The sequence below is a fragment of the Paroedura picta genome, chromosome 4 (genome assembly GCF_049243985.1).
Source record: "Paroedura picta isolate Pp20150507F chromosome 4, Ppicta_v3.0, whole genome shotgun sequence".
Lineage (NCBI taxonomy): Eukaryota > Metazoa > Chordata > Lepidosauria > Squamata > Gekkonidae > Paroedura > Paroedura picta.
The window spans coordinates 37,189,025-37,212,483 of record NC_135372.1 but is presented as its reverse complement, the minus strand read 5'-3'; the positions used below and the strand labels follow the sequence as shown (position 1 = coordinate 37,212,483).

Genomic DNA, 23,459 nt, shown 5'->3' with positions numbered 1-23,459 from the left:
TTTTAGCCTCAAAATAAAGAGATTTTAACCCCTACAATACCTGAATTTTCCTGTGTTGCAGTAGGCTCTATCAAGAGTGCGAAAAGGAATGGTGATAAAGAGCAGCTTATGTGTTCCTTTACCCAGTTTGGAACATTCAGAGAGCCTCCTATTAAATATGCGTGAGATCCTAAGTATACTGCTGAGGCCCACAGTTTGAACGTGTCACCATTAGATTTATCTAAAGCTTACATCAGATAAGGCCATTCAATGGAGTTATGTAGATGCTTTTTCCATGTCTTAACTCTGCAACTCAGCTCTAGCTTGGGGTTGGTATTGCTAGGCTTCTCCTATGCCAACAGAAGAGCCAGACAAGCACCAGCAGAGCAAGAAAACCTCCAGGTTGCTCCATAGGTCCTGGTTTAAATGCTTGCAGAGCAGATCTGATGTTCCTGCTGTAAATGCAGACATGTGTCACAGGGTTCGGACCATTTAAACCTAGCAGCTGAGCAGCCTCTACATGGATTAGTTGTTTGTTAGTCCAAGCTGATCTTGCGGAAAGACTTCTCTAAGAAGGTACAACTGTTTGGCAAGCTCTGGATGTAGATCCCGTTATATGCCTTGGAGATGAAAAATCTTGCTGAACATGAATCCCTGGACTGATAGAGATTCTATCCTTGTCCTTGCGGCCAGCTAGAAACAAGAAAACACATTTTGCTACACTATTCCATCTATAATGAGAAGAACGAACTTAAACCAGCTAATTTTAGACCCATATCAAAGTTTCCCTTTGTTGAGGAATATAGTTAAACTTCTCATTGATGAAAACCATCAAATAACTTTATGCACTGCGAAATTTGGTGCAGCTGCTATTAAACTGCATGGTATTTATGTAACAGAAAGTTTCCTCTTTAATTGATAACATACTGACTTGTAATTTAGGCAATGCTTTTTCGATAATGGGTTTTAATTGTGACATGTTTTATATTTTTGATTTAAACAGCCATATTGTACTCAAATATTTATTTTTGTATTCAGTCAATATTTTCATTGTGTATTTGCACTTTGGCCTGAATGATTGTAAATAACATTTGATTTATCCAGTTGGTTTGGGTCAATTCTACCCCAAATAACCTGAGTGTGTGTGTGTGTGTGTGTGTGTGTGTGCATGCGCGCAGACACATCCGTAACCACCAGTCCCCAACCTTTTCAGACCTTTGGCACCTTTGGAATTCTGGTATGGTGAGCACAGCCACAAGAGGCAGAGCCAGGCAAAAATCAAGTCACATGGTGGTAAGCACTAGAAAAGAAGCTGGGTGCCATGGCACCCACAAGCACCATGATTTATACTAGGGTTGGACACTTCGGCGCCCAAAGCAGCCGTTCACTCCCGCTGCAGCCAGCACCGTGGGGGGGGGAGGCGCAGGCATCAATGCGCCAGCGGGTGCACACATGCAGGCAAGGCCTGCGTGTGTGCGCCCGCTGGTACCTGCGCCTCCCCTCCCCCTCCCAGCGCAGCGCTGGCTGAGGTGGGAGAGAATGGCCGCATCGGGCGCCCAAGCGTCCAAACCTAATTTATACCACTTATAGAATCCTTCCATACCCCGATCAGTTCTGCTTCTACCTCACCCCAATCTGTAATGCGGGGCTAATTATACTAATGCCATAGTTTAATTGAAGCCCATTACTCGAGAATGTATCACATTTACTTGTGAAAAGCACTTTGTAAATAATTTATTTAGAATTAAGATATAGGCACGATCCTCTATCCCCACCCTAGTTGCTGGATTTACATCTTGTATCCTGCTAGACAGTGTAACAGTAACCAATAGTAACTGGGTTGAAATAATTCTTTATTTGATGAAAAATGTTTGCAAAACTAGATTTTCTCTCCAGTTCGTTGTCTGTTGCGATTGTGCGTCTATATTTCATTGGAAATATTTCATATTTCATTTGAAATAAAAACTTAAATTCATTTTCATAGATTTAAAACTATTTATCTGTACACGAACACACAGAAACAGTTTCACATACAAGTTTCGGAGTTCAGCCATTCTACATCCGTAACTTTCATTGTTGCCTATAAAACATGTAGGTTGTATTGCTGATGTTAAAGCCCGTACATTTTATATGAACCGATTTAAATGTACCTTCCTCCTTCCTTTATGAGCCGTAAGAACTTGTATAATTAACACATGGGATATCACATATTTAAAAGAATATCTCGTAGGCCCTGCTTTTTGTAAGGTTAAACTGTGCAAAACAATTCAAGAACAAGGATTTTTTTGTTTTGTTTTGAGTTTCTCAGTCAATGGGTCTGATCATCATCTGAACTGCTTTTAGTGAGTATGATCCTCCTCTGTACTCAGCCCAAAAAATCCCATCTTGGTGCTTGCTTCTGTAATGTCCTCCTCTATACCACACTCCGTTGAGATTAGAATGGGCACAAGCATTGTACCACCAACCTCCTTTGTGAAAGTGGGCACAGTTACCTATAAGGAAAAAACAGAACATTAACTGCAATATCACAGATTAGGCATGCAATCTTCAGATTCTGAAACAGAAGAAAATCATACAAAATATTTTTCATCTTTGTCTTTTTGGTGGCGTATTATGGAGCACACGACTATTCCTCCTCAGACTCTGGATGCAGGACAGTTTGTTTTCTGATGGTAGAATCCCCCCCCCCCCCCAGTCTTCGGCCTTTTCAGGAGGACCACTTTTTAGTTATTTATTTACTTGTACCCAGCCTTTTCTCCTCATTAGAGATCCAAAGTGGCTTGCATCATTCTCTTCTCCTGTTTTATCCTTGCAACAAATTTTATTTATTTATTTATGTTTGTATTTCTCGACCTGTTTTTTCACTGTGACTCTTTAGTCAAGAAGGTCTTGGTTTTTTGAAGTGGAACTGTCTGTTGTTGGACTTGTAGATCTGGAGGCCCACGCCTTCTACCTTATTAAGTAGTGCTTGAAGCCACTGTTGACTTCCAGTTAACCTTTGACGGTCATGGTCTGTGAGGCAGTGTGGTGAACATTCTTCAGGTAGTCCAAAAGTTATGGTCTTATTACTTTTCATATTTGCATTAATGGAAAAAAATTCTACATGTAGGTTTGGAATGGTCTTTTATCTAACACCCTTAAAAGGCAAGAGGTCATTCCGGTGAGGTGTCTGTAGGACACCCTCTTTCCGTTCCTCATTTTCACTTGGGATTTGTGAAAGATTTTCCGGATCTACTTTTGATGAATGTGAATCCTTGTTTAATGCTTTCCACCCTATTGTTCAGGCTGTTTAAATCCACCTTGAGTAAATAGATTAGGGTAACACATTGAAGTTGCCAGCTGGTCTCATAATCAGGCTGTATGGTAGGGCACTGCTGCTATTTTCACACAATTTTTGCTGAGAACTCTCCTGGGCCTTTATTCACCTCAATAGGCGTGGTCATATAGGCTTAAGGGGTGCTTTTATCCTATTCCCAATAGGCAACATTCTTCCCTCACAATCTTGGACTGCTGGTCAAAGAGTAGACTAGGAGGAATTCAGTTATGTCACCCATATTTTAATAATGGGGCTCTAATCAAGTATAGTCTTCAAGTTAGTCACTCTGTCTTTGGTCCATTAAAAAAAAAGAATCAGGTGAAACTGATGTGGCTTTACCATGGACCAAAGTAACATGTTAATGGTAAGTAATTCGGGTCATCCTACATGATGTTAATTTGTATATGTATGTCTAGATTACTCTTACTAAATAGTTATGAGATATTGGGTTTCTTTCTTTCTTTCTTTCTTTCTTTCTTTCTTTCTTTCTTTCTTTCTTTCTTTCTTTCTTTCTTTCTTTCTTTCTTTCTTTCTTTCTTTCTTTCTTTCTTTCTTTCTCATACTCAGAACTATTCCGTCAGTGAATTCTCAGAGCAGTTTTCTTAGTGAAGGATAATATTTCTTACCTGTGTACATGTCTCGGTCTCGATCCAGTGTTGTAAACTGTTTTCCATTGTGCCATATCATGGAGTCACCAGCATTCCCCTGGTAAGTGCCCAGACGCAACCTATAGTATTCACTTTCTGGCTCCAATCGAAAACTGCTGTATTCTGCATACACTTTTTTATTAGACCAGTCTTCTAGTTCAATTAGAAGTCTATAATTGTCCTGATTGCTAAGCAAAAAAATATTTTCCAGTCCCAGCCAGTATTCTCCAGCAACATTTCCAAATCCTTTCTGTCAAAACAAACAATACTTTGATTAGATTGCTTTTCATTTGATAGAATCATAGAATATTTGGAATAGTTGGGAGGATCCTCCAGAGTCATCTAGCCCAAACTCTCCTACATTTGACCCCCCTCCCAAATTAAAAACCAGAATAGAAAAATAGATAGAAAGCAGTTTATCGTATGAACTTAGGCAGATTGTGAGTGGGTGGGCAGGGAGGGATGTGCCACTGTTTGTCTCTCGTGGCTGGCCCTTGCATACCCAGGGAATTGTTGATTGCCACTGCGGTTGGTAGGTGAATTTCCTCCAGGCCAGGCGGGATTCTGGACATTTTTGGTGAAGGGATCACTTGGGCATGAAATTGGGGTCACTTTGAGTGGGCAGGTAAGTTGTGGGTTCCTGCATTGTGCAGTGCATTGGACTAGATTACTCTGGAGGTCCCTTCCTATGCTATGATTCTATATCTACAGTTAAGATGTATTGTATATATTCTTTACACTTTTAGGGCAGCCTAAAAATTAAATAAATAAGCAAGCTCTTGGAATAAACTTAATATTTTACCTTTGAGTACTATCACTGATTGGGGGGGAGGGCAAAGGTAGACATGATGTTCATCTATTTCTCCCCTACACATTCTGAGAGCATCTACCCAGTGTCAAGATACTCGTGTTTGTATTCTACAAAGTGCAAGGATTCATTTAAGCTAGGCTTGTGTGATGCGGCCACCAAAGCGGTTGTTCCCGCCCGCCGCAGCTGGCGCCGTGGGTGGGTGGGGGAGGCACTGGTGCTGACTGCAACAGGCGGGAACGGCTGCTTTGGTGGCCAAATCGCACAACCCTAATTTAAGCTTTTCAATGCACTATTGAATGCACAATAGGATGCACTATTAAGCAGGTACTTCTTGCTTCTCTGAGCTGAGATCTCTAAAATATGGGCGCTGGTGGTCATGGGACCCACATTAACAAAAAGCTATGGTCCCTACCCAGTTCCTATTCAGTGTAGCCTCCCAGAATTTGTGTGTGTGTTTTATTCACGAGGGCCCACAACCTCCAATATCAACTGTTAGGAGGTCTCCGGGGGTTGGTATCTGTCATACCATTCTGCTTGTGCGTCATAGAATGCAGCTCACTGGGTTAAATTTCCCAACTATGCATCCTTCATTGGCAGGGAATTCATGATCAAGAGTACGTAATCTCAGTAAGAGAATAGTACAATACATTTTCAGGCCTTCAGATAATTTTAAAATTGTTATCCTGATGTGACGTGATGTTTGAATAGAACAAGATATTAGAATAAGTAATGTACAAAAATGGGAGTTCAATCCCAGCATCTGGCTCAAGGTTGACTCAGCCTTCCATCCTTCCAAGGTCGGTAAAATGAGTACCCAGCTTGCTGGGGGGTAAACGGTAATGACTGGGGAAGGCACTGGCAAACCACCCCATATTGAGTCTGCCATGAAAACGCTAGAGGGCGTCACCCCAAGGGTCAGACATGACTTGATGCTTGCACAGGGGATACCTTTACCTTAATGTACAAAACACAATACCTTCATAGACAAATGTTACAAGCTGATAGTTGAACAGCTCCCTACAGACATTCCTTTAGTTATGGTCTATTTCAGCAGGGGCTATATCAGTTTTGAGTGTGCACCCCACACCATAGTTTGTTCTCCCCTAGATTTAAATTAAAAAACAACATCATCTACCTTGTAATTGTCCCAGTTTGTGAAGAAGTTCACAGAACCATCTGTTCTTTTCTGGATAACTGTCCAACCTCCAGGATCAAGGCTGTTCTCACACCATAACTGCATTGGTCCATTGCTGTTTTCAGGCTTGATCATATAAATCCCACTGCTGGAATAGCCAGCTTGTTTGGCTTGTTGACAATCTTTAAACGGACCTTTTGGAAGGGGGGAAATTTCATTTTTTGAAAATAAAAAGACTTGTGATATTACTTGTATTAGCAAATAACGTATCTTGGTTAAATTGTTGATGCTTTAGAACTTGTCAATCAAGAACTTGACTATTATAAGAACATAAAAAGTGCCCTGCTAGATCAGACCCAGTGGTCCTTTTAATTCAGCATCCAGTTTCACATGTTGGCCAACAGATTACCCCAAACTTTCGCAACTTTTTTACCATTGAGAAACCCCTGAAACATTCTTCAGGCTTTGAGAAACCCCAGAAGTGGCATGATCATTCAGAATATGGTTGCGAAGCATAGCTGTGTACATGCCCACCCAGGGCCTCTTCCCGTCCCACCCTCTCCAGGCCATTGGCCATTTTGGGAGGGGAGGTGGGTCATCTCACTTGATATATGGTCATACCACTCAATAATTGTTCAACAAATGTATAAAATATATTAAAAATTAATTCACTCCCACTTATTTGGGATATCCTTCCAGGGCTGTCAAGAAACCCCAGACTTTCATCAAACTCTGCTTGAGAAAGCCTGAATTACCCTGAAGATCTACCAAACAGGGCATGGAGCCTTGACATTTCCTTGCAGGACTGCTTCTTGCATTGCTATGACATTGCACAATAAAATATAAATTTTTAATGCTACTGTTGCCTTTCAGCAAAGAGTAGCTTAAGTTTTAACAACAATAAACCAAACATTGGGAAACTTATAAATACATAGCCATCAAGTGATTGGGGTAAAGAGGAAACGGATAGTGAGCTGGCATAGTTTAGTGGCTAATGGCATGAGGAAGAAATTTCTTTGATGAATACAAGAAATTTGTTTTATACTGAGTCAAGCACTTGGTCCTACTTCTCCAACAATGGCTGTCTAATGTCTCAGAAGGAATTGTTTTGCAACAGGCATCCCAGATCCTGGGATTAACTAGCAAGGACTAAATCCAGAATCTGATGAATGGAAATTTCTAATTTCTAAGATAGGGAAAAAGATGGCAGGGATGCATGAATACAGAATTTATTTCACTAATTCTAGCAATATCACATTTCTGTACTTAGCATATGTTCCTCTTATCTTGGAATTGAAGGGGGAGAATTTGTTAACAGACCACTTCTATAGACCAAAGGGTCATCTGGAGTTACTATGGGGTTTAGAGGGTTGGTTGGTTTTGTACCCAACTCCCAGTAACGTTGGCCTACCATTCATTAAACCCAGCCCCTTCCTTTGAAATCGTGGTAGTCCTCATAAATATATAACTGCATACGTGCTCTGAATTAATGAGAAGAAGTGGCACAGTAGTGTTGCACACTGTGTGTGTGTGGGGGGGGGTCCTTTCTCCAATCTCCTATTGTCTGACTGATAATTTAACTTTCTTAGTATTGTCTCAGTTAAATTTGGTTTGCATGTATATGTTCCATTTGGGCATATGACCTAGGTGTGCCAGTCCATACTGGACTACTGTAATCCTCTCTGTTTGGGACTTCCTTTAAATAAGATTTTGAACCTTTGATTAATGAAGAATGTAGCAGTGAACATGTTGAGTGATGTCAACAGCTCTAAAACAATGTTGCTGGCTAATTACTTGCTTTCAGCTTCAGTTCAAGGTGCAGGTTCTTGCTCTTAAAGCCCTTTGTGACTGGGGGCCCACACATCTAAAGGACTGAATCTTTTAATAGGAATTTTTGTTCTAATTGAGTTTACTTGGTCTGATTTATGTTATACTATCTTATCTAGCTGTGCTTTCCTGCTTAGCTCAATCAAAGACTTCTTAGTCATTGTACTGATTGTATGAAGTCATCTGTTGGACCAGGTCTGGAGGGTACCATCATTGCTTATTTTGTAGGAAAGCTTGTAAGACTATTTTATGGGACATTCCATTGAAGTTGCCTCTCTAGTTCTCTTTTCTGAGGGCATTATTTTATGACAAAAATTTAAACTTGGTTTGGGGAATATGAACAGGTCCCTATTGCAACTTGGACAGCCGGACGTGTTCCACCCCCCTAGGCTCACAAATATATAGAGGAACCATGGATGAATACAAGTAGGTTCATGGAAAAGGCAGAAAGGGGGGGGGATTTCATCCCCCTATCACTACTGTTTCCTGGCCCTCATGGCTATTATTGTACATGAGTCCTGCAGCCATGGGAATAAACTTCACTGGGGAAAGTCTAGAAGTGTCATTTTTTCCCACTTCTCTCTTGCAGTCAGCTGTCAAAATTCCTTGTAATTCTCACTAAGTGACAGCCCTCCTGAAACTGCTATCCTATATTTCTGTCCATTCCTAGATTCAGTTCAAATTCCTCACCCTAATCTTCAAAGCCCTCTGCTTCTTTGCCCATCATCTCTCTGCTGTCATATCCCTAAATATCTTTACATATGAATTTCCTGCCTTCATGACCCTCAGATTTCCAAAGATCTCATGCTTCCTGCAGTGACTCTGCCCTTTCTTATTTGCTGTCCCCTGGATCTGCAGCTGCCTCCTAAGACATAATAAACATTATCTTACCTCTTAATTGTCTTGTACTCTGTAGATTCCTCTGCTAACTGATGTTTTATCAATAATATAAAATACTATAAACTACTCCCAAGAAGAACACCTGGATTGACTCTTTAAAATGAACTGATAACAGGTTTCAAATTGGGATGCCTGGGTAAATGGTGACCTTATAAAGGTGTCTTATACCTTATGTAAATGCATATAATTTTTTTAGACAAATGTTATTGATATTGATTGATTTAAGCAATCTGCAAATCTGCAACAAAAGTGAAATATAACTAAAATTATCCTAGTTAGTTGTTTTAATCTGAGCTTTTAAAGTTCAATTAAATTAATTGGGAGAGTGATATGTGTTTCAGATTATGTTTCTAGTCAGTTTTCAAAAGAGCATTTCATTTTGCAAAGCAGCTTAATATATATAATATGTCTGATATTTAATGTCTAGCTTTAAAAGGATGTTGTATATTGCATTTTCCCTTCCCTGCCAATTTATAGTGAAGTTTTTGAGGCAAGAGACGTTTAGAGGTAGTTTGCCATTGCTGGCCTCTGTGTAGTTACCCTGGACCAGCCTTTCTCAACTTTTTTATTGTTGAGAAACCCCTCAAACATTCTTCAGGCTTCGAGAAACCCCAGAAGTGGTATGATAGTGTAGAATATGGTTGGGAAGCATATGATGGCCCCTCCCCTTCTCACCCCCTCCAGGCCCATCATTGCCTATTTTGGGAGGTGGAGCAGGTTGACATGACCATCTGTGCTCATATCGCCCAATAAATGCTTAACAAATTGAAGTATATTTTACCATTTTTTGCATTTTGGGTGCAATTGAATCGATTACTCATATTCTTCTGCATTGTGACTTAACCAGAATGTTAGAAGTAGCCTAATTTCACCTTTGTTATATGGTTCTCTAACTATACCAGAGATTCCCAGTCATGGGTCCACAGGAACTCTGAAGGCGGTCCATAGGAGCTCTACAGTGGCGTGATATGGGTGGGACCAGGCTGTCTTCTCAGCCCTTGCTCTTCTTTCTGGCCTATGTGAGGCAGAGAGGGGAGAGAAAGCAAAAGAGGGCATCGCTTCTGGGGCTCCTCAAAGTCTGAAAAAATTATTGCAGGGACTCCTTCATGGTCAAAAAGTTGAAAAAGGCTAAGCTATACTGATGATCTGTTAGTTAACATCTTACTTGCAGGTAAAGATAATTCTATTTCTTACACAGTGGCAGAGTTTTGTTATATTGTCAGTAGAGCAGGCGTAGTCAACCTGTGGTCCTCCAGATGTCCATGGACTACAATTCCCATGAGCCCCTGCCAGCAAATGCTGGTAGGGACTCATGGTAATTGTAGTCCATGGACATCTGGAGGACCATAGGTTGACTACCCCTGCAGTAGAGCACAGAAATCCTTAGTTGATGTTAAGTGACTTGATTGTTAACTTAATAATGTTACTATGGTTTTACCTATGCAGGTCAATTTTTTAAAATATATATATATTGAAAACTAATTAATTCCCACCCATTCAGGAAACCTTTCCAGAGCCCTCAAGAAACCCCAGGCTTTCACGAAACCTTGGTTGATAAAGCCTGCCCTGGACTTTCTTAGTGGTCTTCCATACAAGTACTTACCAGGACATGATCCTACTTAACTTCCAAAATCTGATGAGATTGGGCTAGTCTGAGCCATATCTGTCAGGGTATGACTACATTATTAAGTCTGTTATATTTAGGAACTGTCTATCTTAGGGTTGCCAGCTCTGGGTTAGGAAATCCTGGAGACTGGTAGAGCTGGGAGCGGGTGAGATGGGACCGCAGTGGAGTATAATGCTATGAAGTCCACCCTCCAAAGTAACCATTTTCTCCAAGGGAACTGATCACTGTCTCCTGGAGATGAGCTATAATTCCTGGGGGATTCCCAGATCCCACCTGGGGACTAGCATCTTTAGCATGTCTGGCTATGATTTTCTTGAAGCCAATTGAAATTTCAGGCAGAAGCCTCATATACTAGAGCTCGCTGGTGTTTGCTATAGAGAGTATGTAAAATATGAATTGTTGTTGTGTGTCTAAACATAATTTTAACAGTTAGCTCCGTTCCCTTTGTGGCATCTGTGATTAAGTTCCCATGACATCTTCTTACTCTATATTTGCACTGCCACTTGCTGTTTCTCGAGACCTCTACTAAAATAGCGTCTTTGTATCAGTAGCTGTTTGTTCACATTGTTTTGAATATATCGTGTTCCTTCTCTTTTTGGATTCTTGTCAGATTATTCAGCTGCAACAAAAAGCAAAGCAACACATTTTTCAACGTAACAGTCCTGACTTGCAAGAAATTGTTTCACAAATAACAGACAAGTGCAGGCTGTAGAGGTCATTAAAGACCTTTAAATATATTTCTGATGCATTGTAATCTTAATACTTATGGGACCTTTTGAAAGACCTACAGCCCCCAGGTTGTTTTTCATGGCTGCTGGTAAATTGAAGAACCAAAACTATATGAATGGAGCTGGCATGTAACATCAGAACAATATTCTCTCTTTCGCACTTTTTAATAAAGGGGAAGGGGCTGTGGCATTGTTGTAGAGCAGGGGTAGTCAACCTGTGGTCTTCCAGATATTCATGGACTACAATTCCCACGAGCCCATGCAAGCATTTCCTGGCAGGGGCTCATGGGAATTGTAGTCCATGAACATCTGGAGGACCTCAGGCTGACTACCCCTGTTGTAGAGCATCTATTTTGCACGCAGAGGGGCCCAGGTTCAACCCCTGACTTTTCTGTTAGGCTTATGTTGAGGCCAGCACACACGGAAGATCTGACCATCACATGGGCCTCCCCTGCTGGTTCAGCATCTCCCCCCCCCGTAGCCCTCCCCCTTTGTGGGAGGGGTTCATCAGACAATCAACTCTGCATATATCAACTGAATAATAGCGAGCTGCTAGTTTAACTAAATTTGATTATATTTTATGGAATTTTAAATGTATATATGGTTTTATCAGTTAGTGTTATTGTTTACTTATGGAAACCCGCCCTGAAATGGCTGGATCAAGAGGAGTAGGCTATAAATATGAAAATAAATAAATCTCATGTTAAAAGGATGAAGTAGTGGGTGATGTGAGGGACCTCTGCCTTGGGAGCTTTGGGTGCTGCTACCAGTCAGACCAATAACTGACTGTATAAGACATCTTGATGTGTCCTTATGAACTTTTTTTTTAATTGGCTTGCTGAGTAGATTGCTAAAACACTTTTGACCCATTTTTCCTCATAAAACTATTTTTAAGTAACTAGGAACTTACAAGAAATGCGGGAAACAATAACCCTTACATTAAACTCAATTTCCAATTCTCTTACTTTTGGAATTACTGCCAGCTGACCCCATAGTTAATGTATGTCCGTTAAAGAATATTCCTTGTCTCCCCAGATAGCTAAAATTTATTTGCTACACAATTCATTGCTGACTTTTAGAAAATATAATTTTTGCATGAGTGCAGGGTAATAAACAAGGATACAATTGTATTGTATGCACTGAGCAGAACTTATTAGGTTCAGTTGCAGAGTCTTCATAGCCACAGCATCATAAAGGTATCCTTGCTCAAGCTGCCAGGCATTTAATGTGAGGAAATGGCTTGAAACAGGGATTCCCAACCAGGGGACCACAGAGTCCTTGGGGGTCCACGGGAGTTCTGGAGGGTGTCTATGGCCTTTCCCCTCCTGCCTTAATGGACTTCACTGCAAGCTAGGGAACTGGCTGCTTCTGCCCAGAGGGCTTGGTGGCTATGCCATGGGTGTAAAAATCAAAGGAGGGGAGTTGGTTGTGGAGTGGTATAGACTAGGGTCCAGGCTGTCTTTTCAGCTTCTGCCCTTCTTTCTGTCCTAAATGAGGTGTAGCTGCCGTAGCAGTAGTTAAAGGCGGCAGAGGAAACAAAAGGAGGGCAAAGGGTGTGGGTGGTGATGTTGCTTCTTTTGACATGTCACTTCCAGGGGGAGTGGCAGGGAGACGTGGCCAGCTGACATCACTTCTAGGGGTCCTCAAAGCCTGAAAATTTATTTTAGGGGTTCTTTCATGGTTCAAAGTTTGAAAAAGACTACCCTAGACTGAGGTCTATATTGGAAAGTGGCTGGTTTGAGCTGCTAGAAAGGGTAAAGCAGGCAAAGGTGAATGACTTATATCAGTTCCATTAACTAGGTAAAATATAGTTTATTTAGTTCCCTATCAGTTCCATGCCTGTTATTTTTGAAGTTTGTTCAACAAGGCATTTGGGGTAAAATTTTGAATGTGTTGCTTTCACATTTGACTAGCACTTGTTTTATTGTTTGAGAAATTCAGGATACTCAGTGACGATTCCTAATGATTGAGATGCATTTGAATGATATACAGCACCGTATATAATTATATACAGCAGGGGTAGTCAACCTGTGGTCCTCCAGATGTTCATGGACATTCATGAATTGTAGTCCATGAACATCTGGATGACCACAGGTTGACTACCCCTGATACGCAGATTGTCCTGACAGCCTCAAAGAATGGCTAAGGGGCAGAAAGTAGTAAATATATGCTCAGACCATGCTGAGCAGGAAAAAAAAGTTTTAACTACCTACCTACCCACACACACACAGACATACACCATTCCTCCAACTGTTCCCCTCCCCCCCCCCCGCACTTCTGGCTCCACTGGGAAACCAAAAGCCTTTTTGGGCCTGTTTTTCCCTGCTGGAGTTAGTCCCAACCTCGGCAGAGGGTGCCGCTTAAAGCAACAAAAACGATTGGGGTGGGATAATTGGAGCCCTCTTCCCAAACACCACAGTCCCAACTATTGTGCCTCCTCCAGCAGTTGCTTCTCGATACCTAATGGAGATTTTCAAATTTAAAAAACGAGACCTGTACAGACCATGGCAAATGTCTTACCTTCATTGATTAAAGTCAGTGGTGGGATCCTGAATGGACTTTTAGTGGGAGAAGTAGCGGGATCCGGAGGTGGCCTCACATCTCTGTCTCTAGGATAGCCTGGATCTCTCTGTATTTCATTGCTTCCCAAGAGTCCTGGGGTGTAGTGCTGACTGTTAGGAATGTGCTGAGGGACCACCTGAACTAACGGTGGAGAACCATGCGTATCCTGCCGTGAAAATATCCGCAGGCATTGCTCTTCCAATAAAGAGATGACAACCGATTGATTATTAACAAGATCAGTTAGCGCCGCATATTTTATTTCAAGTTCTCTATACTTTGTTGTCATCTTCAGCATTTCCGTCGTGGCATTGAGGATTTTGTTTTCCAGTTGGGAGAGCTCAAGTGAATTGTCCCGTTTGCGGATTATCTCATGCAGAAGCTGCATGTACAGCTGTGTGACTCGGGAATTCATGTTACGGCTTTCTTTTCTCAGCAGCTTTACTTCGTTTACAATGTTCCCATCCACGTCTACCACTAGCTGCAGCAGATCTATCTCCCGCTTTTGCTTGGACAACACATCTTTCAGATTCTCAATGTCCATCCTTGTTATGTCATCTTTTTTATTCTCTGGTCCTGGTCCTTTTGTGTTGACACAAATCGGTCCAGTTATTTTTTGTTCGGGGACAATAAACGTGTAGCCACACTTCCTTGGTTCATCTCCCCCTTCTGTAGAACGTGGGTGGCGTCTCAGAGAGTTTTTGACTTTAGATTGTTCTGTGCAATGTCCATTGGATGCTAACAATAACAACAGCAAACCACATGTCCATAGGAGTTTCTTCATCTTCAAGTGAGCTGAAGGAAAGGGGGGGGGATACCATCAAAATAGTCAAAAATAGAATAAAGCTAAGATGCCAACGTTTTATCTTACACTAAAGAAAATGCCAGAACCAAATTTTAAACCACACTGTGTTGGCTGTAGTTACTCCAAATTTTGACTATGGATAATGGAGAAAAGTGGCACTTTATAGCTGTGGATCATAAAATAAAAAGTCAGTAACTAAATTAAAAGGTGCTGGGCAGTTAGAACCCTGTAGAACGTGGTCCAGAAGTGGGCTTTTCTTGAAAATAAATTTTCCAGATTTTACCACTAGCTCCTTAATATCAATGATAGTTACATCTCTGGTATAATTCTAGTTAGGTGGGTCTGATTAAAGGACAATTCCCTTCTCAATTTAGTAGACTTCCCTTCATTTGGATCTTGGACAAGATATTTCCTACTGTGCTCATTGTCTTTGACCCTGTCTTCCTACATCTTTTCTTCAGGGCACTCACAGGTTCATAAATATGAAAGCACAATGGCATGCTTATGCTGTGTGTATTAATTGTCTTCTTTGCTCAAAGCATTTATTTGTTTTCAGGATGCAAGGCTATTCCAACAAAAGACACAGTTTGACTTTTGGAATGATAGATGGCCTACAGACTATCCCATCCCCCTCTCCTGCCATTCATTTTTCCCACCATTAGATTTGTGCGATGACTCTTGTAACACTGGTTGTTACTCCTCCCCAACACTTTGGGTTGCAGAACTATGTGCCAGTGTTAGGAACTTCATCCCAAATCCTATGAACTTTGGTAAATCTTTTTGTTGCCCCCACTTGGAGAGCATTATATGTCATTTAAATATTGGGAAAGTTGGCTTCAATTCAAGCTTAATAGAACAGATGTTTTATGTGTGTGTAAGGTTTCCTCCCTGCTAGTTAGATATACTCCCAATATATGAGTATATCTTCTCCCTGAGAGATGTATCAAGTTTTTCCCTTCCTTACCCCAGCATCTGCTCATAGTAAATGCAAGACAAAGGGTTGAATCCTTATACCCCTTATGTTTCCCTTTTGCTGGGGAGCTCCTATAATGGGCCTATCAGAATTTAGAGTACAAATTCAAAATTCCTCTTAAGAAAACTCGTGATGAATCATTGTCAAGGATGAAAGACTTGCTGCATCCAACACCAAATTTAATCTGGAAATACATATCTGAGGTGTCTCTCCCCCATCCCAATACTCACAGATGCACATGTTGATTGGATCAGAGGCTATGATAGCGTGACCAAAGAGGAGTATCTATATGTTTTCACTCTCCCTGAATGAATGTTATGTCCCTGTCAGGAAATGTAGCTTGCTATTTTGTTGTCCACTTACAACAGGACATCCATGCTTTATCCTAAACTCATAGGATTCCATCCATAATGTGGGCAAATGTGTCTGCCCCCCTGTGGAGAGTACATAGGAAATACCTTCATGGTTATATTTCATCCATCGAGTCACATTATTCACATGGTTTCCTGTATATGCTTTCATCATGCTGAAGAAACTCCTGCATGTGAAGTACAGATGTGTGGAAGAAGAAACGGGCTACATTTTTGTTGACGTTTTGTTGATTGTAATACTGGTGCTAGCTAGCTTCCATTTAATTACTTGAACGCAAAGCAACATGAGAGAGAAGCTGGAAGTTCTGATTTCTCCCACAGTGCGTTATGTGTAACATCGTAATCATTCTAATCCCTTACACATAGAATCACACCATAAATATTTATGAGGGAATTCAGGCCAAGCCTTCTGCACCAATTCTCCCCCCCCCCCCAAAAAAAAAAAAAACAGCTACCATTCTGAGACTAAGCTACATTGAGCCACAGTGCTAATTTGTTATTTCCCAACTTCTGTCTAATAATAAAAATTTAGGATCTTCATTTTGGCCCACAAAAAGGAAAAAAGATGGGGTAAGTTTGAAAGGCAGGGTGTTTATTTGTTTGTTTTGGTAGGAATAGGATTTCACTTTCCAATGTGGTGTCGGCAGTAGAATTTCCTAATTGCTTGGGCACACGTAAATGAAGGCTTCCAATGGAAAACAATAGCCTTGTTGACTTCAGAGGAGGTGATAATTTCAAAAGGGTAGCCAGTTAGTCTGTGGTATGTGAAACAAAATCAAGTAGCACCTTTAAAACTAATCAAGTTTAATCCAGCATAAATTTTTGTGAGTCAGACCGGACTTCTTCAGTTTCATTCATAGAACGATTATGCCCAGGGAGGAAAGGCTGGGCTGGTGGCAGCATGGCAGCGGGGCTAATCCCCGCTTATGTATGATATTGCTGCCAGCCTGGCCCTGGCCTGCTTTAGGGCCTCCAATAGCCCACAGCAAGGGAACACTGATTTCTTTTTTGTTGTAGCTGCCCTTGGCCAAGCTCATGCACACAAGACACTATTATGGTGGCTGAGAGGGACCAAAAATGCCCCACTCTCAATTCCATGGCATTTCACAGTGCTGTGAGATCAAATGCGGTTTTGTTTTGCTATTTTGCAGGAAGGTGGGATTTTGTTCTCACATAATCCCACCTTCCTGTAAAATAACTGCAGCTGCATTCTATGTGGGGAGGCATTTTGATGTGGAGCTGGTCCATTGTCAAAATGTGTCCCCCATGGGAACATAGAGTGCTGCTGAAATGTGTCCCCGGGGGGCACAATAAACAGTGTAGCATACTGCAATGCGCTGGCAGAGGTCCAGGGCGCCTGTTGCTATGCATAATGCGTTATACTGTCTCCTTGGCTATATGGGCTCCTGCATTCTTTCTGTTATTGACTTAGCATTAATGCTGTGGCCTTCACCCACTTGTCTTGCCTGGCATTTGGTGGCAAACCTGTCAGGTGGTCAGCCAAATGTGCTTGCTCTGATGCTGGCCTGGAGGTTTTGATCCACAAACTCAATTATCTTTGCAGAACAAAATACTTGTGTATCAAGGAACTGTCATACTCAGTACCTTAACTTTAAGCCTCATCAACATGCACCTTCCTAATCAGTTAGGCGTTTTTTTTTGTCCTGAATTCATTTAAGTTAAAATTTATTTCTTGCATCTGATACAGTAACAAGTAGTGATATGTTGTAACGCAGTAGCATTAGTAAATTTATTGCCTTGTGCTCTGTCAGCTACTGTTGAACCTTTATGGCATGAAGTGAATTTGCAGGGTATGAATTAGCTCCACAGTTTATAAATAAAGCATCTAATGCATTTGCTGGCAGGGGCTCATGGGAGTTGTAGTCCATGGACATCTCGAGGACCACAAGTTGACTACCCCTGATCTAATGTATTTCTCTACTATTCTCTGTTCTGTAGACATAGCACTGTTCACCTGAGATTAAAAGAGATCTTTAGGTACACTGGCACCACAAGTCAAATTTTAAGTTAAAAGTACTATTGCTTTTATTTTCTGGACTCATTATTGACGCTAAATTAGACTTTATATTGGCTCGCTCTATGCAGGCCTGCCCATGTCCCTAACCTGGAAATTGCAGCTGGTGTAAAATGCGGTCACTAGCCAGTGCTGAGCCAGCTGTATTGGTTGCCAGTTGTAGCCCGGATCAGGGTCAAGGTTTTTGTTTTGACCTTTAAGGCCCTTCACAGTCTGGGTCCCACATATCTGAGGGACCGCCTGTTGCCCTATGCCCCGCCGCAGGGCTTTATTCCCTGTGGGCAGTAACTTGTTGGTGATTCCTGGTCCCCAGGAAGTTCGCCTGGCCTCAACCAGGACCAGGGCTTTTTCAGTCCTGGCTGCAACCTGGTGGAACAAGCTCCAGGAAGAGCTGAGGGCCCTGCAGGAGCTTCCGGCATTCCACAGGGCTTGCAAGACAGAGCTCTTCCACCAGATTTATGGTTGAGGCCAGGGTATGGAAGATCTTATGGGCCCCCCTAGAAGAGAGCAACACCTGACCTGTCCATCGCCATTGGTGGATCATCAGCTTTGTACCCCCATGGTGCACCAAGAGACAACTGTTAGTGGCTAGGGGGAAGGAGAATTTTTTCACCGCTGTGTTATATATAGTTTTAATGGGGATATTTATTGTCGGATTTTATTATGTAACCTGCCGCGAGACAGCTTGCCTGGAGCAGCGGGAAATAAATCAAATAATAATGCTTGCTTTTTCTTCTGATTTCCATTTACTTTTATTGCTTGGCTCTTGTGGCCCTTTCTGACATGCCCAGGGAAATGCTGATCACCACTTCAGGGTCAGAAGGTAAATTTCCTCTAGACCAGATCAACCTGAGATTCTGGGGTTTTTTTTGGGGGGGGGGGTGGCATGGAATTTGGGGTCACTGTGGGTGGGCAGATAGTGGTGAATTTCCTGCACTCTTTAAGGGGTTGGACTAGATGATCCTGTAGGTCCCTTCCAACTCTGTGATTCTACTAATTAGAAGAACTTTAATTAGGAAAAAAGAAGCCATTCAGCCAAACCAAAAAGTCATGAGCATCATAACATCTGCCCTACATTGTTAAACAGGACAGTGCAATACATGTTGCTGTGAGAGTAGGATAGTACTGCAGATGTATGAAATATAACTATTGCAGCTCATAAAGGTCATACACAAAACCATTTTACTATTTGAATTGAGTTTTCATATCAAAACACCAAAAATGAATACCATGCTGCAATGTGTTCCTGTATTGTTCACTTAACTGTACAAAAGACTTTTCCAATTTTTATCTCTCAGTGTACTATTGAATGTGGCATGTGTTCTGGCCACCTTACAATGAAACAATCCCTGCCAAATTTTTGTATCATTAATACGTTTTGTGGATTGCATAGCTTGCCTAAATCTGAGTATAATATGCATGGTTTGATATCACTGAAAGCAAAATCTAATTTTAAATGTTTTTATCTCACTTGGTTGGATCCAGTCACTCCTTGGTGGTCTGTGTGAAGGAGAGATTTTCTTCTCACTGTAGTCCCCCATAGAGCATCAAGCACTCTTCCTGAGAATTCCTCAGAAGTGTTTTGGGGAGCATAGTGGAATGCAGAGGGAGGGGGAGGCAGAAAATATCTGTGCCTATCAGGGTCTTTTGGATCCAACCCACTGCATGGAGGGACTGCTGCAGAAATGTAGGAAAGAGGAAATTAAAGTGAAGAGGCAAATTTATATACTAGAAAAGGGCATCAGAGACTGAGAATAAGGCTAGGTCGGTCTTTTCTTTGTGAAAGGTGCTTCCACTGAATACCTGGACATTATCCTTGTAGCATGATAGAATCATAGAATCATAGAGTTGGAAGGGTCCATACAGGCCATCTAGTCCAACCTCCTGCTTAACGCAGGATCAGCCCAAAGCATCCTAAAGCATCCAAGAAAAGTGTGTATCCAACCTTTGCTTGAAGACTGCCAGTGAGGGGGAGCTCGCCACCTCCTTAGGCAGCTTATTCTACTGCTGAACTACTCTGACTGTGAAAAAAATTTTCCCGATATCTAGCCTATATCGTTGTACTTGTAGTTTAAACCCATTACTGCGTGTCCTTTCCTCTGCAGCTAACTGAACTAATAACTCCAGTATTCAGTACTGAATTAAATTCTACATCAGTTTTGAACCCATGTACATTTCAGCTCTCTGCCATTGTGGGAAAATATTCTTGGTGTTACTTTCGGAATACTAAAATGCTTTGATCCTCAGTCAATTAGTACACGCCTACCATATCTGTGCTTGCATATGCGGCTTCCTCAATAACTGCTGAAGGGTTTACCAATCATGCCTGGGTAGCTTCTTAAGAGAAAATGTCTTACATAGCTTGCTTGCCTTGCTGCATTATGGTGATTGTGTGATATTTTCCCATTGAAATGAGCAGGGCTTCCTTCAGTACGATGGCCGCTGTCTAGCAAATGAGTGGCAGCTCTGACACAGCCTCTTCTTGGGATTCTTTATCTTTCATAGCATGGCAGGTCTCTGAACCATTGACAGTCTGATGGGTGGCTTGAGAACCCATCGTCAGGAAACCCTCTGCCCAGCTAAAGCTCCTGAATTTTTATCTCATGTTTTGCTTCATGACAATTTTTATATTGAGTTGGTAAAGGTAAAAGATAAAGGTATCCCCTGTGCAAGCACCAGTCATGTCTAACCCTTGGGGTGACACCCTCCAGCGTTTTCATGGCAGACTCAATACGGGGTGGTTTGCCAGTGCCTTCCCCAGTCATTACCGTTTACCCCCCAGCAAGCTGGGTACTCAAGGGGTACTTCCAAGGATGGAAGGCTGAGTCAACCTTGAGCTGGCTGCTGGGATTGAACTCCCAGCCTCATGGGCAGAGCTTCAGACTGCATGTCTGCTGCCTTACCACTATGCGCCACAAGAGGCTCTGTATTGAGTTGAGGGACTCTTTAATTAGCTCTCTTTTATGCAAGTTTTATGCACTTAGTTTTATACCTTCTCCCCTCATATTACTGAGCAAGTAACTAAGTACCACCTCACTGCCATAAGGGTCCAGGGACCGATTGTCAATAAACTGGATAATTTCCTTTTTTTTTCTCCTTTTTAAAAGTTTATGGTTATTCATTTGTCTTACTTTTTGATGCAATATGGTGCAAAATATATAATTTATAATCTTAGAAAAGAACTGCCTACCAAAGGTTTAAAAAGAGCCAGGTGGCTTTAAATATCTGCGACAATTAAAGCACTTTCCAAACAACTAATGATGAAAGTTTGATTTTTACTAAGAGCTCAAGTGCTTGTACAAGCTTATTTACTGTGCCATTTTTCCAACCAAGCATGCAGACATTAGAATATTTCAGACATTAAAACAGTGTTTGATATCCCAAACCATCACAACTTAACAATCAACACAAAGGAGGAGGAGGGCTCATAAGAGTTAGGGGGAGGATGCCAAACCAAACAGAACAGTCTTCACCTTGCTGGGGGAAGACAATGATGGAGGTAGGCAAATCTCTCTGGGGATGGAGTTCCACAGTTTCAGTGCCATGACAGAGAAGGCCCTTTGTCATGTTGCTGCAAACATGTAACAATAAGGCCTGCCTTAGACTTATTTGAACCTCTTAAAGCATGTATTCTTAAAAAATTTCATTTCAAGCCAGTACTGGAAACTCAAAGACTATATTTTACATGCCAAGGAAAGAAACATTCCTAAAAGACCCATTGTAAAGTATAACCGTAATGTACAAGCAACTAATCAAAACCAGCCAAAATGGCTTAAGAGTTTGCAAAGTGATCAGTAACTGGCTCAGGATCAGAAATCACTTTGCATAGAATGGAAGGGATGACAAAATGCTGTTGTTCTGTCATTCTTGCTGCCGCTGAAAGCTGCGTGAACAATAGGAACCCTCCTTGCTTGAAAGCAAAAGAAAGTTACCAGCGGAAGACTGAATAGTTAAGCAGAGGCAGATGTCCTAATAAGCATAAGAACTGCTACTTCTTGTTAAGCAGTTGTTCCATAAGCCGTTGCATCTGCAACATGCAAATTTAAAACCGCGAGAATGTGTGTTGGGGGGAGCTGCATCTCAGAATGAGTGTAAGAATTAAACGAGCCAGTTGTTTAATCCAATCCTGTTTGTTACATTATATACGTATCTACTTTCCCTGTAGCATGGCACTCCTCTGCATAGCGTGCCACTGGTTCTTGCCAGTGTTTGATTTTTCTAAGAAAACTTCTGTTGTTTGTAGCTCCTTGTATGTACTTTCAAAGCAGTCTTGTGCCACAAATGAATACTTAACTGCCTAAGACAACTGGAAAGCTGTAGTGGAGTGACTTTATTTTCCTTCAGACTGGTTTGGTGATTCTTTTTGTGGTCTCTTTAGACAACAGAAGCCATTGCTTTGCAGCAGTTGTGTCCTGACACAGTTAAGCTGCTGTGTGAAAGAAAAATTAACGTGCAGTGGAAAGTCCAAGCATACATATCTAAAGTATAACTTTGAACAAGTGCTGCTGTTGCACGGTCTGCTGTGGTAGACAAAAGAGGGGCTTGTTTACGAATAGTGAAAATTCAAGTTAATACTTTAATTGGGGATTTGCAGAATAATTTGCAAAATATGGACTTTGAATTAGCCTTCCTTTTCTTTTGGTAGAGCTATGCTAAAGTTATAATTGGTTCTAAAGAATACCAGCACCCCAACATAGTAAGAAGATGTTGAGTTTGTTTGTTTTTTAATATTCATGGTCTGCCTGTAAAAACTTTCTCTTGGTCAAAGTGTGTGTGCAGGCTATGGGGTATAATCTGAGCATTTTGCTCTATGGTGAAAGCAGTTCACAAACTGGTTCCATCCTAACATTGCCCCTTGTAATTTCTGCAATGGGGGCAGTCCATAATGACTTGGTGCAATAACAAAATACAAACCACATGCATTAATGAATTGCCCTTCCCTTACTAGCACAGCAAAGGAAGAACAGCGGCCAGATAGATGTGCAGAAAACATGCAGAGTGGCAATAAAGAAAACATGGGATTACTAACCGTGTGATGGCTTTCTTCTAACCCAGAGCAGAAATCCAGTTGCGTTTTCCTCCCAGAGACGGTACTGTTGGCTCGTAGTCTGTAGCTCTAGAGAGAGCTGCTGTGTTGTCTTGCCATACTTGCGTCCAAGTTTGTATCACCCCATTGAGTTTAGGAAGATAAGAGAGCCACCTATCATACTTTTCTCCTACTCCAGAACCGGCAGAGAGATTGTGTAGCTGCTCTGCTGTCTTCGCCTGGCATTTGCATGCTGAAATGTGCTAACCAGCAACAGCTGACCTCACTTCCATATACAGCACATTTGGGCGGGTGGTGTCTTTTTTTTTTTTAAACAAATGCATGGCTAGACTTAAAACAGCGCGCATATGATGTCACCAAAGAGTTAAAGAAAAAAACCTCTCCAAAGGATTTCCTATCCACAACCTTTAGAGAAGAGAGGGAGGAGGGGGAGAAGCGCAGTATGAACAAGGAGAGATTGTTTGCTGGTTGAACAGGGCAGATGGGGAAACAATTAATAAGAGTTCAGGCAATTGAGAAACATTTTATTGCACTGCCTAAAGATGGCTTTCATGTTGTTGCAACAGTGGGCTTTGTTTAGAGAGGAGATTCTTAGAGGACGATTAGCTCAAGTTTTGAATAGCCAAGAATGAAAAAAGCAGACAGTCAAATACAACAGTAAAATGAACCATTTATAGCCTCTAAGAATGCAGAACAGAA

General features: G+C 41.5%; 2 protein-coding genes across 4 annotated transcripts in view; one reads left to right on the top strand and one right to left on the bottom strand.

The window, feature by feature from the left end:
* Window positions 1-23,459, top strand: part of RALGPS2 (Ral GEF with PH domain and SH3 binding motif 2) — a 133,146-nt gene that overhangs the window by 73,638 nt on the left and 36,049 nt on the right. The window lies entirely within an intron of this gene.
* Window positions 1,955-23,051, bottom strand: ANGPTL1 (angiopoietin like 1). Of its 2 annotated transcripts, XM_077332473.1 has the most exons (6): window positions 22,743-23,051; window positions 19,185-19,390; window positions 13,491-14,324; window positions 5,889-6,082; window positions 3,922-4,192; window positions 1,955-2,471 (listed from the first exon to the last, which is right to left on the bottom strand). In XM_077332473.1, the coding sequence occupies exons 2-6, from the start codon at window positions 19,252-19,254 to the stop codon at window positions 2,284-2,286; spliced, it is 1,557 nt and encodes a 518-aa protein (XP_077188588.1). In that variant the 5' UTR covers window positions 19,255-19,390; window positions 22,743-23,051; the 3' UTR covers window positions 1,955-2,283. The 2 variants fall into 2 exon arrangements, with proteins under 2 accessions (XP_077188588.1, XP_077188589.1); XM_077332474.1 differs by lacking the exon at window positions 19,185-19,390 and having other exon boundaries at window positions 22,743-23,046.

Excerpts from the sequence above, each read along its gene's own strand:
- ANGPTL1 (XM_077332473.1), bottom strand. The coding sequence starts at position 19,254 with ATGGGGGACTACAGTGAGAAGAAAATCTCTCCTTCACACAGACCACCA. Across the intron at positions 14,325-19,184 it reads GAGTGACTGGATCCAACCAA|CTCACTTGAAGATGAAGAAA; the intron begins GTGAGATAAAAA and ends CCTTTCCTTCAG. Across the intron at positions 6,083-13,490 it reads ACTGACTTTAATCAATGAAG|GTCCGTTTAAAGATTGTCAA; the intron begins GTAAGACATTTG and ends CCCTTCCAAAAG.